This window comes from Anopheles stephensi, unplaced genomic scaffold (assembly GCF_013141755.1).
Source record: "Anopheles stephensi strain Indian unplaced genomic scaffold, UCI_ANSTEP_V1.0 ucontig41, whole genome shotgun sequence".
In the NCBI taxonomy this organism is placed as follows: domain Eukaryota; kingdom Metazoa; phylum Arthropoda; class Insecta; order Diptera; family Culicidae; genus Anopheles; species Anopheles stephensi.
In genome coordinates this window covers 1-23,202 of record NW_023405358.1, presented here as the reverse complement: position 1 = coordinate 23,202, position 23,202 = coordinate 1, and the positions used below count along the sequence as shown (strand labels likewise).

The 23,202-nt window shown below is 47.3% G+C and overlaps 2 protein-coding genes and 1 pseudogene across 3 annotated transcripts; all 3 read right to left on the bottom strand.

Annotated features, from left to right (window-relative positions):
- Positions 1 to 1,988: 1,988 nt before the first annotated feature.
- LOC118516901 (alpha-tocopherol transfer protein-like) lies at positions 1,989 to 10,010 on the bottom strand. Of its 2 annotated transcripts, none has more exons than XM_036062745.1 (3): positions 9,504 to 10,010; positions 4,044 to 4,795; positions 1,989 to 2,917 (listed from the first exon to the last, which is right to left on the bottom strand). In XM_036062745.1, exons 2-3 carry the CDS (start codon positions 4,770 to 4,772, stop codon positions 2,663 to 2,665), a joined length of 984 nt encoding a protein of 327 aa, XP_035918638.1. In that variant the 5' UTR covers positions 4,773 to 4,795; positions 9,504 to 10,010; the 3' UTR covers positions 1,989 to 2,662. The 2 variants fall into 2 exon arrangements, with proteins under 2 accessions (XP_035918638.1, XP_035918639.1); XM_036062746.1 differs by having other exon boundaries at positions 9,526 to 9,843.
- Positions 10,011 to 12,779: 2,769 nt separating this feature from the next.
- Positions 12,780 to 18,730, bottom strand: LOC118516899. Its single transcript, XM_036062744.1, has 5 exons — positions 17,600 to 18,730; positions 17,264 to 17,523; positions 14,278 to 14,350; positions 13,094 to 13,852; positions 12,780 to 13,034 (listed from the first exon to the last, which is right to left on the bottom strand). The coding sequence occupies exons 1-5, from the start codon at positions 18,308 to 18,310 to the stop codon at positions 12,780 to 12,782; spliced, it is 2,058 nt and encodes a 685-aa protein (XP_035918637.1). The 5' UTR covers positions 18,311 to 18,730.
- Positions 18,731 to 20,292: 1,562 nt separating this feature from the next.
- Positions 20,293 to 23,052, bottom strand: LOC118516898 (annotated as a pseudogene).
- Between the last annotated feature and the right edge of the window lie 150 nt (positions 23,053 to 23,202).

Below are 23,202 nucleotides of genomic sequence, written 5' to 3'. Positions count from 1 at the left end.
TAATTATGATCACTTGAATTTGTGCGATCAGAATGACTGCTTTTTACATCATTTTTTGTTTAGCAAGTGAAGGCAATATATATTAAATATATATAGGCAAATTATATTATTAGAAGCCTTTCAAGCCCTTTAAGCCACTCCACAAGGAGATATATGAATAGTGCCTATTAAATTAATTCCAACATAATAGAAGATGATTATAGATTCGATTTTACTACTTATCTGTCGTAAATCAACTACAAACTTAATTTAAGTACTCGAATTATTGTCTGTGTTTGTGTACCTTATTTTGCTGAGCATGTTTTTAAATATTTAACTGCAAACTGCATTAAAATAATTAGTACAAGAACTTACTCGTCGACCCAACTACTACTTGCGATGTTTCGATGTTTTTGATCGGCTTCGCACGGTGAGATGCTGTGCGGTCATATTGATTCGATGTTTTTATTTAAATAATTTAAATTCAAATGGAAACATTGAAAGTTAACAGATTTCTAACGTTTTTTAATCAATTAACTTTTATAATTTGTTACTGAAAAATTCCTAAGATTCTTTACGATACAGATTAAAGAGCAGATACATGATGATCCTTATTTCAGGTTTTATAATCTATTATTACTACTGCTACTATTTTTTCTATTGAATTCTCTTTCTTCTGTTCTTATGTTTGTACAATTTAGTTTCATGCTTTGAAATTGCTTGGTCTGCCAGAACAGCTTAGCAGTTTCTAATGGGTGGCTTCATACGAATTGCCCCACTTTCATCTCATCTAGTCAATTAGCGAATGCACCCAGCGTTCTGGGGAAAATCCAGGTTGAGGCAAACCTCACCAAATCACCCCACGTTGCACCGGACGTGCCATTCGATAGTGTTGTGTGGCGCTTACCACGTTAAAGCCTCATGCTCAGAACTCACTAGGGCAATTTCCATTTTTTGCTTGCGATGAGATTAGAACGAACGCATACGAACCGACTGCGCTGACGGTGGTGCAGTGCAAAAGGGCGTATGTGAATAACCCCAATCGGAGTCATCGCGCATAGCGTTGGCCATGGCTTGGAAAATGACCAAACACCACCGGACCACTAACCATGCAAACCTGTTTGGTGGCTTTTCACCCGCGCTTGATCCGCTACGATCAAATAAGGTGACGCACACAGACACACACACACATTCGCACAGACGATCAGGGTGGACATGTTTTCACATCGCCGTTTTGGAGACCAACGTGCTACCGTTTCGTGGACGGTGTGGGGAGACCGCCACCAATTTGGGTGGGTTTTTTGTTTTGGCTTGTCTGTTTTTTTTTCTTCTTATTCTGCAATGTCCTCGTCCCCCAGGCGATCTAAGGTTACGCGAGTTAAGGTTGCTCGCGGATTCGGTCAGACCGATAACGTTTTGTCGGCCCATGGGCGGACGGTCCAGGCAGGTGACCTTCTTCGCGCGAGTTCATTAAAGACGGCGTAAGATCAACCGAAACACATGCACCAGGTCTCGAAAGGTAATTTGATGGATGTCACATGTTCAGGAAGTCGATAAAAGCGAACGAGCTCCTAAATCTCTCTTACCGCACCGACGATCGTTCGAAGTGATCGTGGATTGCATAATGCAGAGAAGCAGCGTTCGTTTTCCACTGCACGCTTTTCACTCGTGGATCGTGGAGAAACGCTTTTATTGGTGGTGAGAAAACAGATGCTGCCTGTGAGTGTATAGCGTGCCTGTTTTATGATCACCTCTTGTGTACGTGTACTTCGCGTGTACTTACCCGTTTCCTTATCAGTACACTACCCACCGGCCCGGTACAAGAGTTTCCCTTTATTGGGTAGCTTGAAAAAGCCTCCCACCATCCTAAGTGGCCATTTTCTTTCTTTCTTCTTTCTCAAACGAGGTGGAAAGCGAAAGAAGTTGTCAACCATAAGTAGTCGTAACTCTTTCGCCCTCTCTCTCTCTCTCTCTCTCTCTCTCTCTCTCTCTCTCTGTAGGCGCGCGTGTGTTGGGTTAGTGTTGTTTCTTTTTCTTGTTCACCATCCACTTTATTCGTAGTTCGATTATGATTTAATGTAACGTACATCTTTCTGTCCCGCTGCACCACAATTACGCGTGCTCCGTTGATAGCAATTAGGATTGTTGCGCCGTTACGCAATCGCCATCAAACTAGCAGCGGCTCGCGAGTCTTTGAAGCCGTTGCATGTGACAAAAAACGATGTGTCCCGCAAACCGACCCGATGCGAACGATTGGACAACACGCAGCAAATGATCGCTTAACGCGAACGTGAAATAATAAAACAAAATCACAGTTTTAGAGTTGGAGTAAAGTGCGGAAATTGGAGTGCAGTACTGAAGCGGTTTCGCTAGTGAGTTCCTTTTGCTGGTGCCTGGTTTGCGTAACATCTCCCTTCCCAGAGATCGCACGCCGAACCCGTCGCTTAAGGACGTCCGGTAGTAGGGTGATGCACGAGTCGAATAATCAAATCTGAAGCAATTCATTAATTCACGCGTTTAGATATGTATCGTCTGTCCGTCCATATATATATATACCACCCATAGTGTACCCATATCGATCATGTGTCTGTTTTGTCTTATCCTCTAGTACAAGCATAGATGTAGCAATGGGGAAATATAATACATTCTTCTTAGAACCTAAAGCCACGTCGTCGACGTTCGCCTAATCGACCTCCAGCTTACGGAAGCTTCCGATCATCCCAGCCTCCAGATCCCGACGGCACGAGTCCGCACAGTGTCCCGGGACCTTTGACAGCTCGATGCACATATCATCCATTGCCAGCAGCTGGGCACGCTTTCGACGGCAGCGTTCCTTAAACTGTGCGATCATGTCCGCCATCGGCACGGTGCCACCGTACTCCTTGGGTAGAATCTTGCGATTTATCTTTCCGGCAAAGTCCTCCACGGTGCGGAACAGCTAGGCAGGAAAGGAGAAGCGAGATATGGTTAATGAAATTTAAAATGCAAAACATTAATCCTCCTTCTCTCGAAAAAGTTTAACAGAGGCGTGTTGCAGCCGACGAAGGCTGTGTGGTTCTGATCGTCCGATCGGCTCTTCTGCCGTGAGATGGCCAAATCTTGAAGGGGGCAAAATCTTCGAATCCAAAGAAAACCACCCGTCCAGCTGCGGCTGGTGATAGTGACCTTGGTGGAAGACCGGTATCGCGCGATCGTGGAGATTTTCCCTCTGACCTTACTGTCCAATTCAGCGAGAGGCTTGTCGGAGACAAAATGTCTTCGCCGAGGCATAAACCGGTTAAAGACACCGACAGCGCAACATTTTGCAACGACGCCATTGGTCTGATTGTTACGGTCTTGTGTGTTGCGAGCGTCTCCGCTAGACGTCTCTCCTTCGATCGAGGATCCTCTGACGAAAGATGGTTCTCATATGAATGGTATCACGTTCGATGATCGTCGTCTACCACTAAGAATGTCCTCTTATTCTTAAGCTTTTCTTTTGTTCTTTGACACAACGACCTACTGCTAGGCTAGTTGACCAATGTTATGTAATGCAGGCGAAATGTTACATAAAGGTGGTCTTCTGGGTCCACATTAGAACCGATGAACTATTTTCGGTATCTTAGAGCAGGATAAGCTAATTTTGGACTATGCAAAACGTTATAGATTAAATTTTGATCGAATATTATATACAAGATAACTACTATGCTTTAGATAAACATATTTGGGAAAGATCCTTTCGAAAAGATGGTTTAAATTTTCTTCCTGAAGAAGGCCACAATTTACGGAAAGTCCTGACAGAAAGAAGAGTTTGATATCCATTTGACGTGAAATCCTAGCCTCCTTAATGGGGAACGTAAACTATTAAGACACCTGCAAGTTCTTGTTTTATCCGGTTCTCTCGGTTGATACGCTCACAAGATGTCATTAAGTTTGATTGAATATCTGATACTGAAACATCGACAAGGACTTTCCTGGTAAAGTTCCTGGCACCTGGAATTCCTCGTCAGTTTGTGCAAAAGTTGGAGTGTTAAGTCTTCTGTTCCAGTTGGCGTCCTTCATCTTCCACAATCCCCCTTACTTACGTTGATTCGCTTGCGCAGCTTATCACTCAGCAGCGATACGCAGAACTCGAGCAGCGTGGCAGCCGTCGACGGTAGACCGATCAGATTAAATCCATTGATACGATTGGGCAGACCGTTCTGTATGCAGTCAGCCACCTTCTTGATGTCCACCAGCGACCACATGCCCATCAGCTTCATCGACAGCTCGCGCTCGTCCACACAGTGCACATAGCCACAGATCTGCGACTGCTCGTCATCGGCCAGCACCTCCTGCACGAGGAAGTGAACCCTCGCCAGCAGGGCCGAAGACACGCGGCTCAGATCAAGATTTCCCGCCACCGACAGTATCACCTGCCGTCCATGATCATCACGCTCGGGCAGCGGCACAATGTACCCTCCGTCGATGATCGCCTCAATTTCCGGATCCTCAATGTCCAATCGATGGAACCAGGCCGGGTTGGCCTGGCGCACCGTTAGATACTTCTCCAGCATGGCGCACGCCTGCGGGATCGAGTACTTCTTGGTGCGGAGAAACCGGAGCAGAAACAGTGCGTCGGTGCGGCAACGCTTGATGTGCGGACTCTTGGCGATGAACTCTCGCATCTGCGCCAACCCTTGCGTTCGCAGATGTTCGTCCTCGCGCAGCTCCGATTTGGCCGTCTTACGCAGCTTGTCCGTTAGCGTCCAGGTGTACTGCTGGTAGCTGGCCGGGCTGGCACAGTTGCTGTAGACCGACGTGTCGCTATCCATTGCGCTGTCGGTTGTGCGGTTTTCTGTTGGGGAAGAAATGATCGATTGAGTGCGGAGTTGAATGAGTGTGGAGTCGGCTATTAATAAATCGTAGTTTGGCCAGGCGATCGTAAGCTTTCTCGCTCCAATAGACCTTGAAAAGGGAGGTTTCGATTAAACAAACGGGCACCATCCAAGATGGTGGACCATGTGGTATTGTGATATGCTCAGATTGCCGACAGACGCCAAGAATCAATATTGAACCGAGTGTGCGCCGTACAGTATGCAATCAAAAGCATCCTGGCGCTATTTGCTGAAGAACCACTTCTGTATCAATACTTTGAAATGCATTGCGATCTCCTCCATTTACAGTTAAATATTGAATCGTACTGAAGGTAATCGGTAGTTTATGGTGTTTGTTGCCAGCATCGATTGCAAAATGAAGTCACTCAATGTGACACCATATTCCCCTTCGCCTTATTGCATTGTGTGCGGGTATTGAATGGAAGAGTGTTGTGCTTACATTAGCTTCCTCCAAGAAGTGTGTCAGGAGTTGACTGCGCTATCCACTTAAAGCAAGCGGAAGTACTTATCCACCACGACACTGATTGAGCGGAAGAAGTTAACAGAGCGCCGATAAATTCTTCCTGGTTTATGCTTCGGCACAAACAATACACGCCCTTTTCTGCTTGGTGCCGGCATCAAAGTCTTCCTTAGGCTAATGGCGATGCTACTTTGTGACGAGCGTACCGGCTGATCATGGTGGTTCCAATCGGCAGAGGAATCGTCCGTCTCGGTCCGCACGCACATGAACTTGACCTCGACTACGCTCAAGTTGGTTTGGACGGGGTCGGTCCGTTAGGCAAAAGCGGAGGGCCTTGAAACCATCCGGACGTCTTTTTTTCTCTGTCTTCTGTCGGAGAGTGCCTATTGATATCCAAATACCCTTTCGATAATGAGGTGTATTGTAATGCAACACTTGAAAATGTGGACAAAAAAATGTGCGAGAGAAGCTAATAACAAGGAATACTTTTTATTTACTGGTTTTTTATACAGTAGATGTCATAAGTTTTTTTGTACATATTCTTAGAGAACTTCAGATTTTCAGACAAAATCTAGAATTATAATAATGCTACACCGACGGACTCAAGTATCGGTGTTCTTCCTTCAAATTTTAAACTACTCCACTCGAAAAGAATTTCACCACAGCAGATCGAATTTTATGAGCATTCCACAGCACTGTGTGTGTCAAAATAAAATAATTCCGCATTCCACTCAGGCATGTGTTTTCGACTGTGAGCCAAATAAAACCCATTTATAGCGTATTATTGCTACGCATCGGATTATAGCGAGCGAACCCACTGGCTGTCCCCCGCACTGCTGGTCCTCGCGCCAGACGAATGCTTTTACATTTTACCTCCCAATCCGCAGCATATTCATCAGCTAATCTCGGCACGCATCGACTCATTACCAAACACGGGAACCTCCCAACTCAGCTCATGCTGGTGGAATTCCATTAAACACTCACTGCTGCTGCTGCAATTCATGTGTGTCACAGGCCACAAATTCCGTGCCAATTCCGGTGACGGTGTCTTCACCGTGAAAGGAAAAGCCGTGCCGCGTGCTCGCTCCCGAAATAGGAAAAACGAGCTCTTGATGAGTTGACGAGTTCCAGAGCTTCCGGCCAGAATGCTTAATCACGATCGTTCACCACGCCGATCGGTCCGATCGATCCACCGAAGAGGCAGAGGGAAAGACGAGCCAGGAATGGCTAATTAATCTCAAGCGCATTAATTTCTTGTGTCTCAGGAAGCGGCTGCCAAATCTTGGCGTGGTTCTTTGTATCGGGAGATACGCACACACACACCTTCCTATAGAGTTCACGAAAAACAAAACCGACCAAACACACCCCCATCGCAGTGGTAAATCATCCGAGTAAATAGTCTATTTTTACCGCCATCGCCATCGCACCGGAAGAGAATTTATCTGCTCCAGTTCCTCCGACAAAAGCGCAACAACAGCGCTTTTGTGGCCTATTTATGTACGTAAACCACTCCGTCCGGTACTCCGGGCCGATGGGAAAGGGGGAAAAAATATGTAACCAGGAGCCGTGTGACGTATGGCCAAAGGTCACTTGAGAGTTCCCCAGTGTACAGGTGGAGTACGTGCTCAAGATGGTCTGCGATGTACAGGGAGCCGTGAGTAACGATCGGAATTCGGCACCAAATGGATTATATTACCGATTGGTTTGTAAAGAAAGTGCAGCATCGCAATTACGCAGCCATGTTTATCTGCTTGAGTTTAGGACTCCTGCAATGTTAGTATAATACATAAACACTTCATGAGAGACGAAAAATGACGAAAAAGGTCGTGTTGTTTTCAAATTGTCTTCGATTTGCTATGGTCCAATCACTCAAGAATGAAGTAATCAAGCGTAAAATTGTATTACCACATGGCTGACGCTGGTTTCTGACGCGAATGGCGGGGATATCCACCTAGTAAGCATGTATGAGATTTTCAATTTACAATCAATAGAGTTCATTTGAAGAACGGCTCTCTTAATTTCCTTTGCTTCGTTTTTTTGTCTAACAAAAGTTGATTGTTTTAATAAGCGAACCACCGGATATTTTGACGACGAAATATTGCATGACGTTAGCACACCAATACACACGCCCCATCCGTATAAGGTCGCAGATTTTGCTCCATCACCGCAGGATGTATCCAGGGTCTTAGTGGTGAGCAGGTTCGCGAGATCGGTCAGTACCTTTCATGCCGGGGTCAGGGGGGGGCTCTCGATTGCGAAGTAGCTATAACTACTATTGGGCTGTGATCCGCCACGAATTGCACCGCTTTTGATGGACAAAATGAGATGACGATGAGTTGTCAAAAAATTGCATCCTTTCTTTGTGATGTGGAACAGGTGGAAATTCAATCCGATCGCCAACGGCCGTGCGCGTCGAGATGAAGGTAACCGAGCTAGAGAAGGGAGCAGTTTAGTACTATCTGTAACTTTCCTAAACCTTGTAGAATTGATTTCTAATCCAATCTGACTCGTGAGCGGGGTTGGAAGACAAAATTATAGCAAATTGAGTGTTGGTGCTATAAAGGTTGAAAGGGAGTATAACATGCTTGGAATGTAAAGGAAAAATACTTTTGCAAACACCACTAAAGAATCATTATGTCATCACATTTAGAATAAAATGAGATTTCTTGTCAGCTGTTTCGGTGCTGGTTATCATCACCCAGCGATGGTCGATTTACTGCTAGAAGATCATTAAAACGATCCTCCTGGAACGCATTATGACGTACGACGTGCCATGACAAAATGTTTGGAATGGTGCGCTCTTAAAATAAAAATTCCATACTTTCGCCCCCAAGGGGCCCGTAAACAGGCGGACTGGCGGTCCATAAATATGATGCTGCAGCGTCCGCAAAACACCTGCCAAACGCGAATGGTGAATATCTGTCCCCCTTTGGTGGAGGATGGATTCCATTAAAGGGTGTCGTTGGGTGGATCGTTCCTCCGCCCGTTCGTGAAATATGTCGTGAACCAGGAACCGAACCAGAGTGGATAACACTCCGCGTTCAGTTTCTGTGGAATCGAGACGCCATGATAAATGGCCCGTTTATTAGTGGGTTGACTCAGGCCGGTGGACGATCTGCGTCGGGCGAACTGCGTCGAGGGTGATTTATCAAGCTTTTGGTGTGTCAGACAGACGCTTAGCACACCGTTTAACGAAAAGCAGATGTTACGGCTCTTCTGGCGAGGCGTAGAACCTCACCTCAGACATCCCGTCGCCTGTGGTCGAACCTCAACTCGCCGAACTGAACATCAAGAACTGGATAGGGCGAGTTTCTTGAACCTGCCTAACCACAGCTTGGCTGACTGACCCCATAGACGGCTAGTCGGCTAGTAGTGTTGTTTGAAGTTATGCAATCGATCGCGACTAGCCGTGGCCGCTCAATGAAGCGGACGAGTGGCGCACATACCAACCTCCAACAAAGAAGCAGACCGTTGGACACACACACACATACGCACCCTACTGCACCCAGTTCCTTCCTTTCCTAACTCTCGATCCTACCTCACTGCGCTATGCACACATACGTCTGGTCGAGTGAAAGGCGCTCCCCGTGGAGAGGGATTCGGCCTTTGGGTAATAGTATCAACCGGGTGTATAAAAACAAAATAAAGCACCCCGCTTTCCCCTTCCCTTTCTCACGGGTCGGAGGGAGAACGGGTCGGAGAGGTTGGGTGGACTAATCGGGTTGCACCACCCGCGTGTGCTCGGGGGTAGTGGTATGTGACCGACGGACGCACCGATCGATCGGGGCAGTAAAGCAAGCCAAACATACCCATGAAACCAACCGTGAAGCCGTGAATTGCTACCATACTAAAGGTTTGCCAATCATTAGGAGCCGTTTTGCTTTATGCCTTTACCATGCACTCTAATGATGACCAACCGAATGGTGTGCTTGCGAGTGCAACACATTTCACTCGGCTGCTAGGCCGATCGGATGTCAAAAGGTCGTAACTAACGGCCCCCTGCCCAAGACTCCGTGGACGATAGCCTAATGAGTCTGCATCCTTAGCACGCGTAAAAGGTCACACCAAACATCGTTAGGTGACCGATGCGCTAACAGGCGACGCTGAGATGTTTGTCCCCGAAAAGACCCCAGCGACTAGGAAGAGCAGAGTCGTAAAAAAAGTCCTCACACACACACACACACACGCTATTTGCAATTTGCACTCACTTTTCGCTCGAAAGATTTTAACCTGGGGTAGCTGCTGTCACGCGTAATCCTTGCCAGGAATGGTGTCCAGTGGCCTCGATGACGCCTCGAAAGTGGTGCGCGTCTTAAAAGATCACCAGAGCCACACGTTACGTAGCACTGCTCTGTGACAAACTAAACTTTCAACGCAACACACACACGAGCACACACACACACACACGCTGTTCGAGGGTCACTTTTGCACCGCGGCCGTCGCAAGGTACGGCGGGCAAACTCGGGAGCAAACTTGCTGGGAGTTCGCGCTGATCACAACCGATCGGTACCGTGGTCAACGCAGGAATTAACGCTCGATGGGCCAGATCTTGCCGGCAAAGTCGACACAAGCGGTTCGAGCGGACTTGGGCCCAAACAAACAGTCACGACATGCGTCGACGTGCACACGAGGGAAGGGGATTTGCACGTTGTGTGAAGAAGAAGATGTCGGTTGGGCGGTGGTCTAGTAAAAGTGGCAGACGCGCGATCATGAATGATCGTATCAGTGCAAGGTGTATGTATTTAGAAGGTGGATTTTTATCGATTTGACAGGGCGACATTTTAGTCGAGTTATGTCAGAGTTTGTTTACAAAAACATATGGTATGGGGCTACCAACATGAACAAACAGCCTCGTTTCTCAGTCCTTTGAGCAATTTCGCTAATTTATGGGTCATCTTCGCGTATTAAGTGTTGTCCCACAGACGATTGACGATATTTGGTTGCATTTTTCGTCAAAAAATCGCAAGCGATAACACCACCGGCGCCTCCTCCGACGCTGCCGTCACTCTTCTCAATACCCTTCCCCTTGATCACCACGGAACTGTTATGTCAGGTCGAGAAATGTCAATTTGCTCTAAACAACTCTACCTTCTATATCTACATACCTTGGTATCAGTGTGCTGTTTTATATGCAATTTGATAGACGTTTTAATATTTTCTCAAAGAGAATTATTTATTTAGTAAGTGACTGATTCTGATTGCATAAATTCTGGGACTTTGGTCCCTTAACAAATTCTATAATATTATGTCATTGTTGCAGATTATTAATGATCTCATTTTATAACTGTCCAGTCACTGTTTAATAACTCTTATGTAAAACCATCATTTTATCGCTCATATAATTTTGAACCACCACTGTACTAAGCATTAAGCCTCTCTGGCTCACTCTCTCTCTCCGGTTAGGAAATCTCACAATAATCCGATGCGTACGATCGACAGTTGGTGCAAGCCGTTCGCAAGAGCAGCAGTAGTAACCTTAGTAGGCTTTGTTATGATTAGATCACCACCCCCACCCACCACCTTCCAAAATCCCCCCCCCCCCCCCCCGAAGAAGATGAAGTTGAGTTGCCATTATGTGCATGCTGTTTCCTTCGCCGACCTAAGGTCAATACGAGGACCGATCGGCCGAAACGTAACGCCGGTGCCAACCGAACACACACGTGTGTAACCCCGCACGGTGTACAATTTCGTTTGGCTTGCCACTGTGTTTATTTCGCTTCCCCCACAGCATGGTACCTGGTGTATCGAGCTATTCATAATTCATGAGTTTACCGAGAATCAATCAAAAATTGCTAAACCAAGTTGCAAGAGAACACAACTCTTCTGTGTGTGTTTTTTTTTCCTCTTTTTCGGGGGAGCGTCCAATTACCGGATGAGCGTGGCAAAGGGCTATGGCAACGAAAAACCACTTTCGGACGCGAGTAAACGGTCTTGACAACGACCACGATCACAGCTGCTGATGCTTTGCACGTAGGGCGCGTAAGTGCGATGTAAAATTGGTTGGTAGTAAAATCTGCACGTTAAGGTATTTTGTTGACCGAGGAGACGATTGATGGCTGTTGCCAGATTCGGTTGAATTATGAGAGCATCACCAGTTTATGGGTTTGGGTAATGAATAATTGATACACGTTCAATTGAATGGTACATGATGGGTTGGGATAAGGGATGAGCTTACTGATATTTTAAAACTCATTTGTCTTGTCAACTCACTTCCTTGTTCCACTATTTGTCTGCCTTACCAATCGTTAAGATAGAAACAAAGTTCTAAAACTATATGAAAAACTGTTTACATTTACACACTACAGACAAATGCTCTCCCGCAGAAAGCAAACACTGTCGATTAATCGATTTTCTGCACGGGAATGCAGTTAAAAAGGGGTAGTGACAAAATAATGGATGCAGAAGTACTATTGAATGTTTGTGCTGCAAATGGGCAAGTGGCGCAACATTGTAGCCTCTGCCGAGAGCGAGCTGATCAAAAATCAATTAGAAGAATGTTTTTAACACATTGATCGTTAGCTGTTTTGTGGAAAAAAAAGTCACGCCTAAAGGTATGCAAATTGGTGTGCGATTTTCGTATCGGCGTGTGAGAAGATTGCATACCTTCGGGCGCTCTTTCTAACAGTCGAACAAAACGCTTCATTTGATTTTCTGAAATATTTAGGTTACGATTCAGAACGCATTGACGTCAAAATGACTATGTTGGGTGTTACGATATTCGCTGCACGTAATTTCCAGCGATTGAATCAACGAGGAAGCGTGCTCAGAAATACTTTGCGCATAACAATGTTTGTTACAAGCATGATTGATCCCTTGTCAGACTTCCGCCTTGTTGGTCGGTAGCGAATTTCTGTACTACTAATTAATTTAACTAGCCAAAACCACTGAAACGCACTGCGGGATTTTCATTCAAAATGCTCTTTTTATTAAAACATTTCTTTTACAAATATACACATTGATAAAATCTTATGCTACTACCAACACACATCGCCCGTCAAAATTTACATCGTTCATCGTACAAACTTCATCCTTCACACCTCGGGCGAGGGTCATCCTTGAATAAAGATTATCATTTCTGGTCACATCGGCCACGACGCACCCACGATGATGTTGAAAAAGAAACCTTTTGTTTTGCCTCGGCCCGGGCACCCATCGCGCATTCGGCAGGTGCTAATTATTATCATTACTCGCAATGTCAACATCGGCCACTGCCGATCGGACGCTACCAAAGTCTTTCGACGTCGAGGGGTTTCGTACAAAATCTTACACGAAATCATTAACCATAGAGAGGGGAGGAAAATGGAATAAAATGAAACATTTCTTCTATCCACCATTGTTCCTTAGTGTAATAAGTATTTAAGGCAAACACGAAATCAATCGGGATTATACGTAAACAATCGAGCGAACCAAAAACAACCAAGAGATACATCACAGTCTAAGAGAACCCATTACATTAAAACTAAATACGTCCAGCAGGGCGCAGTCTAGTCCAGCTGCAGCTTCCGGAAGCTTCCGATCGTGCCACTTTCAATCTCGGCCACGTGGGCCTTTTTGCAGCTGTCCAACTCTCGTCCAACCTCGTAGTCCATCTCGTCCAGTGCGAGCAGCTGGGGACGGTACATGTGGCAGCGCTTCTTGAACGCCGCTATGTGTTCATCCTTCGGGATCACTCCACCGTACTCCTGGGGGATCAGCCGTTTGTCCACCTTTTTGTGCAGATCCTCCCAGCTGCGGTGACACTGTAAATAGGGCAACACGTAAGTCCTCTGTGCCAGACACCGGAAACGCGTGCTCTTACCATGATGCGATTGCGCAGTTTCTCGTTCATCAGGGCCAGCGTGTAGTTGGCGATCTTCAATGCCAAGCTCGGTGTATTGACGAAGTGCAGCTCCTGGATACGCATCGGTACAGCGTTGTTGAGGTACGTCGCCAGATCGCGGATATCGTTCAACGTCACCAACCCCAACATTCCCATCGTAATGCCAGACAGATCGTACACCAACACAAACCCAGCGCACTGCACGGACGCATCATCGTACAGCGTTTCACCCACCAGCATGTGCATTCGACTCCCGTGCCCAACGGTGTACACTTTCGGGTCCAACGTGCCTGCATCACCAAAAATCACTGTCCTGCCACGTGCATCCTTCTCCAGCAACGGATACAAAAACCCGGCCTCCACAAGCTCACACATCTCCCGATCCTCGATATCCAGCCCCTTGAACCAGTGCGGATGAACGACGCGACACGACAGATAGCGCTCCAGCATGTGGGACGCGTTGATAAACGAGTACTTCTTGGTGCGCAGGAAGCGCAACAGAAAGCGTGCATCGGTGCGGCATCGCTTGATGCTCGGATGCTTCGCTATCCAGTCACGCAGCTGCGCCAGGCTCTGGTCACGGATCGTCGGGTTTTCACGCAGAAAGTCCCGCGCTAATTGCTGGCAGTGTGCATCCAGCTCGTCGATCTCGTTATCGTAGCGGGCGGGCGCTTTATCCAGGTTCGGGACCGGAACCACCACTAGCTTGTCACTGGGCATGATACCGACGCACCTTTGCTATCTTACGCGAGGATCACAACACTCTTGCACCACTCTGTGTGTCACCGACGTTGGGACAACCGCACCGTACGACCGATCGAGACGAAATGAACCTGCGACGTACACGATCGATGGTTTAATAATTAAAGATTCGGGTGCGCGAGTGCTCGAGTGTGTTGGCACTGGAAATGGCAACAGACAGAGAGAGAGAGAGGGAGGGAGAGCTGAAGCTTTTGTCAATGGACATCGTGTATTTGCCTTATGGGGACGCATGATTCGAAAGGAAGAACTCCCTGTGGAGCGAGCTTTGTGATGAGGTGACAATTGGTTAGCCTAATAAGTGTAGCTAACATTCTTGAAGTAGGTTGGAACACTATGTCAGTGTAAGAGAGAGAGCGAGAGAGAGAGAGAGATACCTGTTGCATCTCACCTGCACAGCTTACGGTCAGCTTAAGTGTTGGCAACTTCAGCTCGCAAGTGTTTGCAAATGATGGATGGATAATCGATGATCCGGCGCTGCAACGGCCCGGCGAATGACGTTAGTCGTGTGTAAGAATGGAAATTTTACTGAGAAAGTTGCAGTACGATCCTCACCGAGTGGGGAGAATAATGAAGCATTTACTCATACCCTGGGGCCTGGGGCTTTTGGATGATTTGCACACCTAAAAGCCTCAATTATTGATTGCTGCTTACGAGTAGCAGATAAAATCGAGCTTTTTGAGTCATCCGTGTGGTGCGATCGTATAGTGCAGCTGGTAAGATGGTTGTTACGTGCAATATGAAAGGCGTGAGTTCGAATCTTGTGTCTGGTCCAATCGCTCAGGAGTGGCTAAAATACTTATGTCTTAATTTAATCCTCTTTTCTCCACATTTGTTTAAGCAGAGTTTGCATAAATTGACCCAAAACTTGAGAGCAACGCCGCGCCGCAATGTTGATTTGTTTTGTGTTTGCGCCATCTCAACGGCCGTGCCAAATAAAAATACCATTCAAATTTTTAATAACCATGCACGCAGCTTCACTCACACCACTGTGCTCTGTGGGCACAATCCGCGCGTACGAAGCGCACTACAACAATCGGTGCGCCAGTCAACCATCTTATAACACTGTGTGTACACACAACAATAAGTTTTCATAAATTATGCCGCGGGATATACTCGTTTCGTTCCTTTTTTTCCACGGCGTGTGATCCTTTCCCTCCCCGTTTTTACGCAATCCTTTCCTCGTCGGGGTTCCCCTTTTTCGCTTCATGATGGACGGATGGCAGCATTGAGTAATCGTAAAGTGCAAGTTATTCGTATTAGTAGTGCTGCGGGACCGCATGTATGATGATGCTGACCGATCGGAACGATTACAAATGGACGGTAAAATAACACGGCCCAAAGACGGCGCATGAGTAAACCATTGCCTTGCGATCGGCGGCTGCTGCTTCATCATTGCCGTCTGCACACCAGCCTGAAAATCCATCCCAAATCCGTACGCCAAGGTTCAATTATTCAATTGCTCTCCCTTTCGTTTCGTGGGGGACTGTTTTGGCGCAGGAGACTTTTGGCTGTACTTTCACTCCCCGTGCACTACAGGCGCGCAGCAGCCGTCAAGTGAGGGCGCCCACTTTGAGCGTGTGGTCAGGGCATCCCTCCGAAAAAAAGAAAAAGTCTTCCCAAAAAAAAAAACCCCAACCAAGCTTATGGCGTAATAATGCTACCCAGCGATTGATGCTCTTTCGGTTTTTGGGTTTCAATTTTTTGGGGCCACATCGGCATGCTTGCTTGCTTGCCCAACCGCTCAATTGAACGGCTGTCATTGCACATGGTTGCTTTGGCCCGACGGACGTACCGGTGGACGTACGAGATGCAATCTTCGTCTCGACGAGCTCGGGTTGGATTTTGGATGCTGGGCGTGTCGGAAGGTGTGGTATGTGTGCTTGATCAAGTGAGCAAATGTTGGCCTACCGTGGCCGATGAGGTGCAATATTCACTGCCGTGCCGATGGGTTACGGGTTCTTGAGCAGTACGGGTGGGTGCGAAACAGACGATAAGTGCAAATATCCACGACCTTAACCTAAGATAACCTGACGAGCATTTCGCTACCGGATTCCCATCCCAATGGTGCTATCGATGCAGAAATAATAAAAGAGTAATTAAGTTTATGCCCGCTCAGGACACATTTTATTGTATGGATAGTGTCCGAAGGTTGTAAGGAATAAGGGGTTTAACTGCGCTGTAATCCATTTTTTAAGAAACTCATGAGAGTTAGCTCTCTCTCTACCTCTCATGAGTTTTGTATTTTAAATATTTTTTTGCCACCCTGAATCTTGAAGGTGGTTTAAAACAACCGGATAAAGTATTCGGTCTACTGTCCTCTAGCTATTACGCAGTTGTTAGAGAAAGCAAGCAAGCTGTAAAACCGCACGAATTTCTATACGAGGACATTATTTTATATTTAACGTCTTTGATTAAAAATATTACTTTCCTAGTCAATTTTTCGCTCCTTTCGTTCGTATCGTTTATCTTGAAAAAATCTTTAATTTATTTATTTATTTATTTGTATTTGAAACAGTGTTGGTGAACCCCTCGGCCTGCTTGATGAGCTTTAGTATGGCGCAAAATTCAAAAAGAAGCTTAAAGCTTCGATCGGTTACATGAAAGCTCTGTGCGCTGTTAAAGCACTCCGAATCGATTTAAGCGACTTACGCTAACCGATTTTAAGTCAATTAAGGGAAATAGAATTGTGTTTGGAAAAAAGAATTTCAAATAATGAAAAAAGGTTTGTTAAATTAGTTTTCAGCATTTATTTAACCCCAAAGCCCATACAACCCTACACATACAGCTTACACATAATACTGGGTATAATACTCTAACGTGCCTCCACGCAACCCTGTTTGACGTCATCACCACAACAAACCAGCATCAGACTCTCTCTACCATCCTCCCCTCAATACCCTTTGAACCCCACCATACTGGCGCCGAAACAATCGCACAGAACTAGTTTCTAGCTTACAATGTCAGGTTCGAGGCGCAATATCGGACCATATGATCGATGCGGGGTTTTAACAGGTTTTAATGAGATTTCGGTGTGGCAGCTCCGTTTTGATCTGTCATTTGGCATTTGTTTATTGCTAAATGCTGCTACGTCATTCGCAATAGCGTGACTAAACAAGAATTTCAACTAGCTCCCCAAAGCCCCTCTGTGAGCCAACGTAAGCAATATGTACGAATCTCCTTCACGGTTCCGTATTTCGAGATGGATGTTTGCCTTTGTGTCCGGTGCTAATGTTCGAAACAATCAACGGCGTCGTACCTTTTACGGAGATAAGATAACTTTTTTGCAATGAAGCATCCGTGGGGGACAACGTGTGTGTGTCTGTGTGTTAGCTTATCACAACAAAACACCTCCACCAGTTTGGGTGGTTTGAGGAGGAACTGAAAAACTAATCGATCGAGAGCTTTCGGAAGCTGCCCACAGCGCCATCCGCAACAACTTCACCAACGTCCTCGTGTACGGCTGCCTCTCGAGGATCTTTCATATCGATCTCCATATCGTCCAGCTCGAGCAGGGTTGATCTCTTCAAACGAAGATACTCGCGGAACTGTTCGTTCAACGCCTTAAGTGAGGGACCTTTACCACCATAGTCTAGTGGCAGTAGCTCAGGCGAAACCTTTGCACGTAGCTCCTCCACCGTGCTATGACACTGGATCACCGGGAAGAGAGAGAGAGAGAACTCATTACAACTGTCATACTGGCTCGTGTTTAAACGCAGTAATTACATGGATGCGGGCCCGGAGCTTCTCACTGGCAAACGACAGGCAGTATTTACTGATCTGAGCGGCGAACGTAGGAACACTGACAAAGTGGTTCTCTTTCAATCGAACCGGAACACAATTGATGACACTTCGCAGGTACCCAGCCAGATTGTCCAGTGTCCAGCACGTGACGTGCGCCATCGACATGCCACCGTTATCGAAGATGTGCGTAAAACCGGCAATCTGGTTTGGTTCCTCGTCCAGCAACGCTTCGGCCACTAGCATATTCAACCGGATCATGGTGTCGGAGTTGTATCGCTGTGCGTCAAAGTTCCGAACCACGCCGAAGATCACAATCCTTCCACTCGCCGGATCACGCCCGATCGGTAGCATACAGCAAGTGTCCAGCACGGCCACCATGTCCGGATCCTCCGGATCAAGCTTTGCAAACCACTTCGGATACGTCTGACGCATCGTCAGATAGCGTTCCAGCATTTCACAAGCCCTTGGCACGGAAAACTTCTTCACACGCAAGAACCGCAGCAGAAACCGATCGTCCGTACGGCAGCGCCGCAGTCGTCCATTTTGACGGATCCACTCACGCATCGCGGTCAGCGATTGTTCCCTTAGGCCGTCATCTTCGCGCAGTTCCGAGGCGGCAATCTGCTCCAGCCGGCCGGACAGTTCGTCACCGGATAGACCCACGCACGGGAAGAACGTTTGAGCGCGTGCCATTTTCGAGACTGCGTCCGTTACCCAACTGAACACTCACTGCTCAGAACCGAAGCACCGGTGCCGGTCGGGGTCTATTGCCGTTTAATAACACACAAACTCCCTCCACCACCGGAACATCATTCGCGGACGATTACGGAGCTTTTTTTTATCTTTATTTTTTTAGTTTTCGTTCCCTGCCGCATGACTGACTGACTGGCTGACTGGTTGGGGGTGATCTAGCGGATTTTTGAACAGTGATCCTCTCACCGTCTGTCTACCAGCACCAGCTCCAGTGTGTGTGGAGATACATTTAATTGACTGCCTGACTGACAACACAGCCGAAACACACAGACGCTCAGCGCTCGTCAAACGGCAGCACATACTCCAGCCTTTCAAGCGAGCTGTCAATGACGAGGCCTGTCAGGGCAGTGAGGGTTCGGTTGGGCTGGGAGTCGCATCATTGCCCCACACTGTACGTTTATGGTTTATTTGTTTACTTTTAGCGAGGGCGCAGCAAGATATGGCGCGTGTATTCGGATGTAAAGATCGCGCATCATTGTGAATGATTGCAGCAACACACTGACACTGCGTGCGTTCGTATCTAGCGTATCTTCGTGTTTCGGAGCGTGTGACGTTTATCGGTGTGAGTGTATGTGTATGTTAGTCGTTTGTTAGAATTATATCATTGCGTCCGAGAGGCGTGGAGACATATCAGATCGTGCGGAATGAACGTGCGTACTGAAGGGTAAATCAATTACGGAAGTGAGACGGAAGGTTTGTGAGATAAACTACAACAATTAAGCAAAAGATGCTACTCTTGACTTCCCGATAGACACATAAGTACGTAACACGTGTGTAATGGATCGTGCTGCAATTAGAGGGATTTTTCGTTTCATCTGCGGAAGTTCAAACAGGGCAATCTCTTAGTTTACATGAAATACACGTTTATTATTATTTATTTCTGTAAAATACCTTGCAAAAAGGAAAAATTCAAACGTCTAAATCACGTGGAATAATTCCACCAGACCATTGTCATGTGCATTGCATACCTTTAGGCGTGCCTCGTAAACAGTGGTGCCGGAAAGTATGCAATCCGCGTAACATGTTACTAATTGATGCAGATTGCCATCTTTTTGTGAACCTTTCTTATCTAAGGCAATCAGGAAACTGTTTTGAAACTTTGGTCATCCTTGACTCGTGTCGGTCGATGGCCCCGGAAGCTGGAAAGTCGTTCATAATAATTCCAGGTGCTCACATTCCAATCAGAACCAAACCAAAATTTCGAAAACAAACCCTTAATTAATGAATAAACTGAAGCTAGAGATTACATCATGCGACATGCATGCAATCACATACTCTAAGACGCTCAATAAACCTTTTCCCGTTGTTAATCATTAATTTAAAGGATTTCAAAATAAAATCTACTAACGACAAAACACGGCCGGAATGTACCCAACAGGTAAGCCCTCTGGCATCCAACCCGTACTGCTAACCATTCCCGATACTTTACATGCTCTCTGCATTTATCGTTGTTTCAGCGCCCAAAAAATTTGGCCATCAGGCGTTTGCTAGCAGTAGCCCAATCACGCAATCCCAAATCCAGTCTCTCTTGTTTCGTCCTCAAAAGCAAGCATAAAATAAAGAGAAATACAATCGATACGAATGTTCCGCCATTTATCAAAACACACCAGCAAGCAGCCCGGTTGGAAAAGGCAGCTGGCATGTGTACGGTGCACCGGAGACACCCGAGCCCAGCGAACGATGCTATCTACTGCCATCGGCCCCTACAGGCACCTAACTGCATTCAGCAGACGACAATAGACGCCGCTCGTCAAAGCTGCTGTTGCCGTGGGGACACAGTGAGCGTCGATTTCGTGACGGGCTGCCGGGAGAAATCGATCATAAATAGTGATCGTTTCGTAGGCGCTGTTTGGAAATTGTTAACTCATAGTACGTGCCGTTCGCATGTTCCCGCGTATGATTGATTGGATAGCGGTTGTCGATGCAGTTTTTAAGTGTGTTTGAAATGTTTTTATTGTAATCCTTATATTCATGATCACTTCTTCGTTGCCGCCTCCAATCGTTTCTTAGTATTGCTGAAGCAGCTTGACACCCGCGGTCAAACGAAAGAGAAATAAAGCCAACATCTGAGAGTTTGGTGGCAAACGCGTTGGTTGAGAATATTTAATACATCCCTTAACAAATAATACATCCCTACGTGCCTATGACCCTAATGCTAGTGATATGATACCGTCCTACAGACGAAACGGAGAAGATGGTGAAAGGTGACCTCCACAAATGACTCCAAAATCGCTTATAAATAATGTCCAAACACAAGCCACCCGCTGACTGCCCTTCAATCGATGTCCAGCTTGCGGAAGCTGCCCACCATCCCTGCATCGATGCCGCCCGGTGCACATCCGGTCTTGCTCCAGACGGACGAAAACTTCGCCACATCGATCTCCATCTGATCCAGCATCTGTAACTCTTCGCGGCTCTCGCGGATGCGCTTGCTGTAGACGTGCGTGAGGGCTTTCGGTTCCTCATTCTCCTCGGTGTACTCGGTCGGGAGCAGAGTTTTGCCCAGGTAGCTCACCGCCTCGTTCATCGTCTTGTGGAACTGTGATGGAGAAAAACGGGGAGGAAAGAAGGAATCTTCATTGAATGCGTCACTCGGGGATTTCAAGATCGAGTTCAAGTTTTCAGTCCAGCTAAAAAACGTCACAGTCAATGAAGCCTCGTTCAGGTGGGAAGAGTTAATCGGTACAGTAAACACAGTGAGTTGAATGATCTCGAGAGAGAGATCGAAAAACAAACTAGTCGTATGAGTGTTCTGTGGTGCTCGTAAACCTGTCCGGGGATCGTCCAAGATCGCCTGAGGACGCTGAGTTTACGTCATTTTAGCAACAACATGATAACTTTTACGATCGAAATCGATACACAATCCCCGCCGGCCATGCGCAACCCAGTAGATATCGTCGCGATCATTTTCTATCGATCACGCACGCCCAGAATCAGCGATCGCTCTCACTTGAACTCCTTTCGAACAGCTTGAGGGAAAAACTGGGTTTCGAAATTTGCATCAAACCCTCTTTTCAAGGTGAACTTAGTTCGTAGGGGCCGACTCATTCGTAGCGACTTAATCACCTCACCGAACGCACGGTAGACGTCGCGCGTCCGGAGTACAATGATCGCCCAATTGATGTTGTCACTGGCAACGGTCCAACGGTGCTCGGTTAATAATTCATTACCGAAGCTGTAATCATACGCTCGAGCTGAACCGTTACCCAGGGCAACACCAACCAACCATCATCCTTCTTAGTTCACCTTCAAACACACCCTGTCATTTGCTCCGTTCGGCGTTGGCACAGCAACCACCGTCGAATACCGTTGAATTTTAAGATTCGCTGTGCATAACATTATGTATATGAGTAGCAGCGTGGCTTTAGTCACACGAATTTGGCAACATCAGGCGATTGTGGCGGCGACGACCGCGGCTACCCGTAAGATGTCTTCGTTTCCGTTTGCTTTTTCTCCCATTCACAGACACGGTTTTGGAGATAGTTTTGCAAAAAAAAAAAAAATGGATCCATTGGGATTTCTATTTCTACGCACGCAAGCAAGATTGGTATATCGGATCTGCTCGATTGAAGATTTGGAAAGTCATAGAGCACATGGAGCACAGGGCCGAACGATACCGTTTCTTGGCGGAGGCGGTGAGAATGCTGTGAAACCGTCCAATGCGTCCACCAGCATTGCGTAAGGAACGCCCCGATTGCGGCAACCCGTGGCCTACTACAAGTCTTTTGTGTCTATCCAAGCAGGCTGCTTTCTTCTCACACAGTTTTATGTCCACTTCACAAAACAATCCAAGTCACCAATCGCCCATCCCCATCCATATTCGAGGAAGGTGTGAATCTCGCAGTCCATCTCGTATCTCGAAGGTCTCGGCGGTAAACGAAAAACGGCACTCTGGCTTTTGACTACTCACAAAGAATCGGTGCTTCAGCTTCGGGCTGACGTAGGTGAACAGCAGGTCGACGATCGAGGCGGCCACCTTCGGCAGCCGGATAACGTGGATCTCCCGGCACCGGATCGGTAGCAGGTGATTGATGTACGGTCCGATGTTGCGCATCCTCGCTCAGCCGGAAACAGCGTGAAGTGGGCATGGACGCTTCGTAGCAGTCGACCACGAGGACGACGCCCGCCACCTGCACCATCTCGTCGCACGACAGGATCTCCATGTTCATGTGCAGAACCCGTATCAGATCGACCAGATCGTACTTGTCCACGCGGAAGTTGCGCGCTTGATCAGGATCACGATCTGGCCCTTGGCGGTCGAACCCGAGCACATGGAACACCTCCTCCTCGCCGAGCGTCATGCATCTGTCCTTGTCGAAACGGGGTCCATGCCCCTGGAACCAGTGCGGGAACGTTTGGCGCAGCGCCAGATAGCGTTCCAGCATTTCGCACGCCTTCGGGATGGAGAACTGCGCTGGCGCAGAAACCGCAGCAGAAACACCGAATCCGTACGGCACCGCCGGATGTACGGGTGCTTCGCAATCCACTGGCGCATCTGGTCGATCGCCTGCTTCCGGATCAGATCGTCCTCCGGAGCTGGTCGGCCGCCAGCTTCCGGTACTGCTCCGGCAGGCTGCACCGATACTCGTCGAACTTGTCCGGACACTTCTCGACACCGTACGTGACCGTCATCCTCTCGAGTTTTTAGGGGGTTGACTCCTGTTCGCGATCACCACCAAACACCCAACTGACACCGCCGATGGACGCGGATCGTCTGCGAAAGCTTCTGTGGTATTGTGCCGCCGTTGTGTGGCCTCCTGTCTCCTCCGCGCACACTCCGCGCGGTTTCGGAAAAACTCACTTTCCCTTTCCACCGTCACACGCGCGCAGCC

Bases quoted from the DNA above. Each gene is read 5' to 3' on its own strand.
- LOC118516899 (XM_036062744.1), bottom strand. From the start codon at position 18,310: ATGGCACGCGCTCAAACGTTCTTCCCGTGCGTGGGTCTATCCGGTGAC. The intron at 13,853-14,277 runs GTAAGCTGTGCA...CGCGTAAGATAG, and splicing joins TGCCAACACTTAAGCTGACC to CAAAGGTGCGTCGGTATCAT. The intron at 13,035-13,093 runs GTAAGAGCACGC...CCCTATTTACAG, and splicing joins AACTGCGCAATCGCATCATG to TGTCACCGCAGCTGGGAGGA.
- LOC118516901 (XM_036062745.1), bottom strand. From the start codon at position 4,772: ATGGATAGCGACACGTCGGTCTACAGCAACTGTGCCAGCCCGGCCAGC. The intron at 2,918-4,043 runs GTAAGTAAGGGG...TTTCCTGCCTAG, and splicing joins AGCTGCGCAAGCGAATCAAC to CTGTTCCGCACCGTGGAGGA.